At 42.1% G+C, this 10,043-nt stretch overlaps 1 protein-coding gene across 1 annotated transcript in view; it reads right to left on the bottom strand.

Moving 5' to 3' along the window:
- Window positions 1-2,338: 2,338 nt before the first annotated feature.
- Window positions 2,339-10,043, bottom strand: part of LOC112225532 (integral membrane protein 2B-like) — a 28,566-nt gene continuing 20,861 nt past the window's right edge. Inside the window, exons 2-6 of the mRNA XM_024389573.2 lie at window positions 4,765-4,896; window positions 4,317-4,529; window positions 4,051-4,161; window positions 3,695-3,845; window positions 2,339-3,293 (exon numbers count right to left, since the gene is read on the bottom strand). Of these exons, the coding sequence (XP_024245341.1) occupies window positions 3,205-3,293; window positions 3,695-3,845; window positions 4,051-4,161; window positions 4,317-4,529; window positions 4,765-4,896 (696 nt within the window). The 3' untranslated portion in view covers window positions 2,339-3,204. The remainder of the gene's footprint in view (window positions 3,294-3,694; window positions 3,846-4,050; window positions 4,162-4,316; window positions 4,530-4,764; window positions 4,897-10,043) is intronic.

Here is a 10,043-nt window from a genome sequence, read left to right as displayed (position 1 = left end):
CTTTAGGAGGCATCAGACTCATAGCACTCCATGTAATCCCCTGCATTACCAGCATCTCTGTGGTCTGTCAAAAGAGCTGAGCTCTCCCACAGGGTCAGTGGAGGGCCAGCCCTCTGTGTGCAAATGCGTTTCACAGATTCCTACCTCTAACTGGGAGCAATGTTCCCATAATGCAAACATGGAAACACGTACTGCCCGAAATACACACATGCACATCACTTTAGATTCTAACCTGTACTGTGCCTTTTCTTAACAAAAATGAAGTCATACTGAGATATTTTGAACTTCAATCTATTTGATGTGATCCTTATGAATACATATGAATACACAAGCCACAAGACTTGACCAGGCTTCCCATCCCTAACCTGTCAGTGCAGTTGATCCACATACATAAGAGCTATTCAATCATTCATCCTTTCTGGTGTAAAGTGACAGCAACCATTCAAGAATATCAGGCAACAGAATTCAAAGAGCATATTCCATGAATCAGTGACTCAGAGCAGGCCTCATAAATTTATGACAGGAAGCCTTCCTACTCTGGGCTGACAGCCTTATTGATGGCTGGCATCTCCCTCCTCACAGAGGGAACTAGCTTACGACAGGAGTCTAACGACTGCTATATCGGTCTCTTCTTGTCGCCTGTCTACGTGTTCCCCTGCCATCTGTGTGTGTGTGTGTGTGTGTGTGTGTAGAACAGGGTGATAGAAAAAGCAGGATGTTCTTGAGATGGGAGTGGAAGTCACAGAATTTCGATAATTCTGAGAAATTAAAAAAGATTGTCCCAACATGGACTAACTAAAATGAGAGAAAGTAAGAATTGGTTATTCAAAACAATATCAAAATGGTGCTCACAAAAGCATATGTACTCTACATGCTGTAGAAAAATCTATAGTACCCTCATCACCTTGAATACGTCAGTGTGAAGGTGAACATGCAGAACCCATCTGGCATCTCTCCCATGACACCCTTCTGCAAGGTCCAACTCATTAGGATCTTAACCAGAGATATTTCCACTATGATCATATAACAGGGCTTATAGTTATAGTACACGTCAATTGATAGCTATCAGAGATGAGACATACTGCTATGGGAGCAAACGTAAGCAAATGCAACCACAAAATAGACTGCATACAGTGAAGAGGATCCAATGACAGAGGCGAAGCCAGCATGACTACATTCAAACAAGTGGCAAATGTGTTCACATGAATAGGGCTGACATAGGGACAGGAATGGATGAGGTTGCCAAATGTAAAAGAATGAACATTCGTATTAAAAGGAAAGCATCTATACTCCTACAGTGCATTCGGAAAGTATTAAGTCATCTTGACTTTTTCAACATCGTTATGTTACAGCCTTATTCTAAAATGGATTAAAATGTTTTTTTCTCCTCATCAATCTACACACAATACCCCATAACACCAAAGCAAAAACAGGTTTTTAGAAATGTTTGCAAATTTATACAAAAATATTGAAACTGAAATAACACATTTACATAAGTATTCAGACCCTTTACTGAATACTTTGTTGAAGCTCCTTTGGCAGGGATCACAGCATCCACACCTGTATTTGGGGAGTTTCTCCCATTCTTCTCTGCAGATCCTCTCAAGCTCTGTCAGGTTGGATGGGGAGCATCGCTACACAGCTATTTTCAGGTCTCTCCAGAGATGTTCGATCGGGTTCAAGTCTGGCCTCTGGCTGGGCCACTCAAGGACAGGAAGTTTGTCCCGAAGCCACTCCTGCGTTGTCTTGGCTGGGATGGAGCCAGGTTTCCTCCAGACGTGACGCTTGGCATTCAGGCCAAAGAGTTCAATCTTGGTTTCATCAGACCAGAGAATGTTGTTTCTTATGGTCTGAGAGTCCTTTAGGTGCCTATTGGCAAACTCCAAGCGGGAGTCCCCAAAATACTTATTTTCCACCATAATTTGCAAATAAATTCTTTAAAATTCCTACAATGTGATTTCTGGAGTTTTTTTCTCTCATTTTGTCTGTCATAGTTGAAGTGTACCTATGATGAAAATTACAGGCCTCATCTTTTTAAGTGGGAGAACTTGCACAATTGGTGGCTGACTAAATACTTTTTTGCCCCACTGTACACCACTCGGGGGGGGGTTCAGGCTGTATCACAACCGGCCGTGTTTGGGAGAATTGGCTCAGCGTCGTCCGGGTTAGGGTTTGGCCAGGGTAGGCTGTCCTTGTAAATAAAAATTTGTGCTTAACTGACTTGCCTAGTTAAATAAATAATAATAAAAACTCCATGTAATCCTCTGTATGACCAGCATCTATGTGTAGTCTGTCAGAGTAAAATGTGGCATTAAGGAACACACTGGCCACACTAAAATAGCCGTATTACTGGTTTAAGATTTATTGTGGTGTTGGTCATATCTTTACAGAGGTTATATACAAATTAGTACGAGTGATAAAAAAAAAAAAAACATTTGGAGGAAGAAACATTCACTTAAAACAATTGTGAAAAAAAGATAGCGTGTATGTTTTACTTTGCTGTATAAGAATGAACGCATTCCTGATTAGAATTCTTTAGATAATTGTCTTGGTTTTGACTTATTCTTAAAGCTAGATGAAAGAAAAACATGTATCCACACTGTTATCTTATGTTTTACAGTTAAGAAATCATATTTGCAGTATATTAATAGTTACAGCAGACAATTAAAATATAAAACCTAGAAAACTCCTTGGAATAGTCCCTTCTAAAACCAGGTTCAGTGGTACAAAAGTATCAATTTGCCATGCCTTTGAACATTTTCATTTCTGTACTAAAAAATACAATTAGATTCTGTTTCATTAAGTCTATACCATACATGTTCTGCATCAATTCAACCCTTAATCAATCACAGTTTTTGATTATTCAAGTAATCTAAACATTTGACAAGCTAGCAGTCCCGCCCTCGAAAAGATCCTCCCTAAAATAGAACCCTACGGTCTTTTGTTGAAGAATTGCATCCGTGCATAATAATAAAAATATACACGCAACTGTTACCCTTTTTTTACATGTTTTAAGCAGAGACGAATTGCCCCATTTCACATTACAATTCTCACGCACACAAAACTACCTGAAGTAAAATAACAAATGGAAACATTTAAAACAGAAAAAACTACAATTACAAATCTCCATCTGTGCTCGCAGTAAAATGAAGCAAGGTTGTATAGAGACAATGCACCACTTTTCCCACGGCCACAACGACATCACTAGGGCTCACAGATCAAGGTCTCCACCACAAACTTGTTCTCAAAGTGACGGATCTTGTGGCAGTTGAGAGCTTCGCGCTTCTGCATACCTGTAATGTGGGGGATAAAAACTCTTATGAGCTGCCACAATATGGTGGATGGTTGTTCATACAGGCTCATACAAGACTTGGGAAAACATCATTTTGGAAAGGTATGAATCAGATGTCGCAATGCCCATGTGGTAGTTTTGTAAGACGTGTGTGTGCGCTTGTGTGAATGCATGCACATCTGTGTGAGAGGTGTGTTAGGTATGTGAGGTCTAACTGTGTGCTTAGAGACCAGTCAGTCAATATCTCATGCAAAAGATGGCTGAATGTAGAAGCCATTTTCTTTTGGGCATGTTAGCATAATTCTTCACTTGTCCAAACAACTATGTAGCGTGTGTGATCTATATGCATGCGTGTTGTATATGTGCGTGTGTGTGTATTTATACGGGTCTGTGTGTACTGACCCAGAATCCTGTCTCTGCGCTCCAGCTTGTAGGTGTCTTTGCCCTGGCAGAGGTTGTTAATGAAGTATCCCAGTTGTTCCACATCCTCCAGGCGCTCAGTCACCACCATCTCCTCATGGACAAGGTAGGACTGGGGCAGGTAGGTACCAGCCTGGGGGAGGGGGGAGAAAGAGGGGTACAACATTGAATAACATATCCTACCAGTATGAGCTAAAGCTACTGGGTGGTTAATTTCAAAACATTTATTAAAACCACCGAAACTGTCTTATTTCATTTAAAAAATAGTATAGTGGGTAAAAAAATCAAAGGTTTTACAATCATTATTGTAACATAATTCATAAAGCAGTTCCTGTTACCTTGATGTTGACCAACAGCTCCAGGAAGTCCTTGGGAGGCATGACGATGGAGGTGTTGAGGGGGATGACGTAGCATTTGTTCAGGAACAGGTCCAGGTAGGCAGTCAGTCTCTGTGGAAGGGAGCCAACAGAACAAACTCAGTCAGAGAACCTCATGGAACTCCACTGAATACAGAAAATCCATGATCTGTGGATGGTTATCCCCACAGAAACATTGCAGGGGTTAGCAATAAACAGCAGGGTTGAAGTCGATTCAATTTCCTTACCCTTTGGAAGTCGTGGACGATGTCAGCGGGGTCACTGTCGTCGAACTCAGGCACGGGTACGTTGATGAGAGCCACCTCCTGGTCCTCCAGTACGCGGATGTTCTCCTGGATCATCTTGAATCTGGAGGGCATGTCCACCTCCACATCCTCCTCCTCCAGGATCATCATGTCTTCTTCACGGTACTTCACCCCGCACACAAAGACCTGGCCCTCCTGGTAGACGGGAGAACACACAGCACTTGTTGGAAAACGTTTATATTTATACATTTTACTGCATGGAGCTCTACCCTTCCAGCATCATGTCTCTTGTCAATTACACATTTGAACTTTAATGTTGTATTCAAAAACAATAAGTTCTTAAAAGTGTCAATTAGATTAGAATCAAGCCAGCTACAGTGTATTCAGTAAGCCATAGATCGCCACTGGGGTCTGAGTAATCCAGTCTCACCTCCAGGATGTAGTACCTGTACAGGTAGGCCCCTCCCACTACCACACCAGACAGCATGAGGGCCAGGCCCAGGCACATGCACCAGCACCAGGCCTTGGACTGCTGACGCAAAGGTAGAGCCACCTCTGGATCCTGGAGAAACAGAGAACAGAGGAAGGATGTGAGAAAGACATTGTTTTGAAATTTGACAAAGAATGCATTTTAATTCTTCATTGTCAGGTGCACAGTTCACCAGATGTTCCCAAGTCATTCAATCCTCATCTTTCTCTTTACTCCTCACCTCATTCACTTGAAACACTTCTCACCATCTCTACACTCTCCTTTCCCAGCTCTTTCTCTCCAATCACCATGCATTTCTCTAACTTTCCTTGTCCCTCTCACCCCCACTTGCTTCCAGGCAGCGTAGGAGGGATGGGCACAGGCAGCCAAACTAGTTATGAGAGTTTTGGCAACACTCCGGTTTCAAAACAACAAAAAGAGGTAGGGCTCAACGTTGATTAAGGGAGCAGCACATTGGGAGAGGGGGGGCCTGAGTCCAAACAAAGGCTGTGTTTGAGTAAGGGATGAAGAGGGCTCCAGAATCCACCCGAGGCACAGAACAGGGTGAGTCATCATTATGCAAATCAGAGAAACAAATAAGCACCATGAGAGAGAGAGGAGAAAGAGAGAGCAGAAGGAGAACATAGAAAGAAAAGAGGGTGGGGAGTAGACCATTTATCTTCCTAATAGCTTGACGTCATATGATTAGTCAATTTGTAATATCACAGCCTGCTTGATCCTTGGACCTTGGTGTAATAAAGCTGGTCTTATGATCCTTTTGAATTAATAAATTCAGTCTCAAGTTCATTCCTTTGATTGTTATTAGGGAATTTGAGACGGGTCAAATATCTACAGGGCTCTACAGTGTAGTGTTGTCATGATACCAGAATTGTGACTTCGATACCAATACCAGGTTAAGTATCACGATACTCAATACCAAAACAATACTACTACAAAAAAAGTCACAGAATGGCACTTAATCCAGACAGAATCTCAGCTACTGCGCTGTTCAATAGTTGGGAATCAAATCACATTTATTTACAGTGCCTTGCGAAAGTATTCGGCCCCCTTGAACTTTGCGACCTTTACCCACATTTCAGGCTTCAAACATAAAGATATAAAACTGTATTTTTTTGTGAAGAATCAACAACAAGTGGGACACAATCATGAAGTGGAACGACATTTCTTGGATATTTCAAACTTTTTTAACAAATCAAAAACTGAAAAATTGGGCGTGCAAAATTATTCAGCCCCCTTAAGTTAATACTTTGTAGCGCCAACTTTTCCTGCGATTACAGCTGTAAGTCGCTTGGGGTATGTCTCTATCAGTTTTGCACATCGAGAGACTGACATTTTTTCCCATTCCTCCTTGCAAAACAGCTCGAGCTCAGTGAGGTTGGATGGAGAGCATTTGTGAACAGCAGTTTTCAGTTCTTTCCACAGATTCTCGATTGGATTCAGGTCTGGACTTTGACTTGGCCATTCTAACACCTGGATATGTTTATTTTTGAACCATTCCATTGTAGATTTTGCTTTATGTTTTGGATCATTGTCTTGTTGGAAGACAAATCTCCGTCCCAGTCTCAGGTCTTTTGCAGACTCCATCAGGTTCTTCCAGAATGGTCCTGTATTTGGCTCCATCCATCTTCCCATCAATTTTAACCATCTTCCATGTCCCTGCTGAAGAAAAGCAGGCCCAAACCATCATGCTGCCACCACCATGTTTGACAGTGGGGATGGTATGTTCAGGGTGATGAGCTGTGTTGCTTTTACGCCAAACATAACGTTTTGCATTGTTGCCAAAAAGTTCAATTTTGGTTTCATCTGACCACAGCACCTTCTTCCACATGTTTGGTGTGTCTCCCAGGTGGCTTGTGGCAAACTTTAAACAACACTTTTTATGGATATCTTTAAGAAATGGATTTCTTCTTGCCACACTTCCATAAAGGCCAGATTTGTGCAATATACGACTGATTGTTGTCCTATGGACAGAGTCTCCCACCTCAGCTGTAGATCTCTGCAGTTCATCCAGAGTGATCATGGGCCTCTTGGCTGCATCTCTGATCAGTCTTCTCCTTGTATGAGCTGAAAGTTGAGGGACGGCCAGGTCTTGGTAGATTTGCAGTGGTCTGATACTCCTTCCATTTCAATATTATCGCTTGCACAGTGCTCCTTGGGATGTTTAAAGCTTGGGAAATCTTTTTGTATCCAAATCCGGCTTTAAAACTTCTTCACAACAGTATCTCGGACCTGCCTGGTGTGTTCCTTGTTCTTCATGATGCTCTCTGCGCTTTTAACGGACCTCTGAGACTATCACAGTGCAGGTGCATTTATACGGAGACTTGATTACACACAGGTGGATTGTATTTATCATCATTAGTCATTTAGGTCAACATTGGATCATTCAGAGATCCTCACTGAACTTCTGGAGAGAGTTTGCTGCACTGAAAGTAAAGGGGCTGAATAATTTTGCACGCCCAATTTTTCAGTTTTTGATTTGTTAAAAAAGTTTGAAATATCCAAGAAATGTCGTTCCACTTCATGATTGTGTCCCACTTGTTGTTGATTCTTCACAACAAAATACAGTTTTATATCTTTATGTTTGAAGCCTGAAATGTGGCAAAAGGTTGCAAAGTTCAAGGGGGCCGAATACTTTCGCAAGGCACTGTATATAGCCCTTCGTACATCAGCTGATCTCTCAAAGTGCTGTGCAGAAACCCAGCCTAAAACCCCAAACAGCAAACAATGCAGATGTTGAAGCACGTTGGCTAGGAAAAACTATTTTGGCTAGCACGTTGGCTAGTAATCTTTTGAGTTCAATATCACAACATTAGACATTTTTTACATCAACATTATCCAGACATCCATGTATGCATTGATGAAAAAAAACACAATCAATTTGATATTTATTTTTACCAATCTACAGAACGGTAATCATTTATTCAAATGGTAAATCTATATTGACAAACCGGGTAAATAAAGAACTAGCCTAGGACTATTTACAATACAGTTCAATAGGAATGTGTGCTTACAGTGAGTTATTGATCATGTCTTTGGCTGATTTTACAGGGCTACAGATGTGAATCAGTTTCCATTCGGGACTTATTTTACTGTACTGATCAACAACATTTGCATAGAAGTAGCTAATTTGATCAAAGCAATTAAAAAAAATTGTATTTGTTTAATCATAATACAAAATGATCAACAACTTCCATCAAACATGTTTAACAAAACAAAACAGGTATAAACAAGAAAATACTAAAGACATACAACAAAAACACACCCACTCAGCAAAAAAAGAAACGTCCCTTTTTCAGGACACTGTCTTTCAAAGATAATTTGTAAAAATCCAAATAACTTCACAGATCTTCATTGTAAAATGTTTAAACACTGTTTCCCATGCTTGTTCAATGAACCATAAACAATTAATGAACATGCACCTGTGGAACAGTCGTTAAGACACTAACAGCTTACAGACGGTAGGCAATTAAGGTCACAGTTATGAAAACTTAGGACACTAAAGGAGGACTTTTTACTGACTCTGAAAAACACCAAAAGAAAGATGCCCAGGGTCCCTGCTCATCTGCGTGAACGTGCCTTAGGCATGCTGCAAGGAGGCATGAGAACTGCAGATGTGGCCAGGGCAATACATTTCAATGTCCGTATTGTGAAACGCCTAAGACAGAGCTACAGGGAGAAAGTACGGACAGCTGATCGTCCTCGCAGAGGCAGACCACGTGTAACACCTGCACGGGACACGCACACAGGATGGCAACAACAACTGCCCGAGTTACACCAGGAACGCACAATCCTGCCATCAGTGCTCAGACTGTCCGCAATAGGCTGCGAGAGACTGGACTGAGGGCTTGTAGGCAGGTCCTTCACCAGTCATCACCGGCAACAACGTCGCCTATGGGCACAAACCCACCGTTGCAAACCCACCGTTGCTGGACCAGACAGGACTGGCAAAAGGTACTCTTCACTGACGAGTCGCGGTTTTGTCTCACCAGCGGTGAGGGTCAGATTTGCGTTTATCGTTGAAGGAATGAGCGTTACACCGAGGCCTGTACTCTGGAGCAGGATCGATGTGGAGGGTCCTTCATGGTCTGGGGCGGTGTGTCACAGCATCATCGGACTGAACTTGTTGTCATTGCAGGCAATCTCAACACTGTGCGTTACAGGGAAGACATCCTCCACCCTCATGTGGTACCCTTCCTGCAGGCTCATCCTGGCATGACTCTCCAACATGACAATGCCACCAGCCATGCTGTTTGTTCTGTGCGTTATTTCCTGCAAGACAGGAATGTCAGTGTTCTGCCCTGGCCAGCGAAGAGCCCGGATCTCAATCCCATTGAGCACATCTGGGACCTGTTGGATCGGAGGGTGAGGGCTAGGGCCATTCCCCCCAGAAATGTCCGGGAACTTGCAGGTGCCTTGTTGGAAGAGTGGGTAGAATCTCACAGCAAGAACTGGCAAATCTGGTGCAGTCCATGAGGAAGAGATGCTCTGCAGTACTTAATGCAGCTGGTGGCCATACCAGATACTGACTGTTACTTTTGATTTTGACCCCCCCCCTTTATTCAGAGACATATTATTCAATTTCTGTTAATCACATGTCTGTGGAACTTGTTCAGTTTATGTCTCAGTTGTTGAGTCTTATGTTCATACAAATATTTACACGTTAAGTTTGCTGAAAATAAACAGTTGACAGTGAGAGAGGACGTTTCTTTTTTTGCTGAGTTCACACCAAAAAGTTGGGGTCACTTAGAAATGTCCTTGTTTTTGAAAGAAAAAATAACATCAAATTGATCAGAAATACAGTGTAAACATTGTTAATTTTGTTAATGACAATGTAGCTGGAAACGGCAGATTTTTAAAGGAATATCTACATAGGCCCATTATCAGCAACCATCCCTCCTGTGTTACAATGGCACGTTGTGGCACGTTGTGCTGATTTAAAGAAGCAATAAAAAAACTCTAGAACTTCCTCTTGTTGAAATGGGTGTTACTGAAGAAGGTTGTTGAGTATCTGGAGCAACAGCATGTGTGGGTTCGATTACAGGCTCAAAATGGCCAGAAACAAAGGACTTTCTTATGAAACTGAGAAATGAAGGCTATTCCATGCAAGAAATTGCCAAGAAACTGAAGATCTCATACAACACTGCGTACTACTCCATTCACAGAAGAGTGCACACTGGCTCTAACCAGAATAGAACGAGTGTGAGGCCCCGGTGCACAAC

This window comes from Oncorhynchus tshawytscha, linkage group LG26, assembly GCF_018296145.1.
Source record: "Oncorhynchus tshawytscha isolate Ot180627B linkage group LG26, Otsh_v2.0, whole genome shotgun sequence".
NCBI lineage: Eukaryota > Metazoa > Chordata > Actinopteri > Salmoniformes > Salmonidae > Oncorhynchus > Oncorhynchus tshawytscha.
The sequence above is the reverse complement of the archived record's forward strand: the minus strand, read 5'-3'. Positions and strand labels throughout refer to the sequence as shown.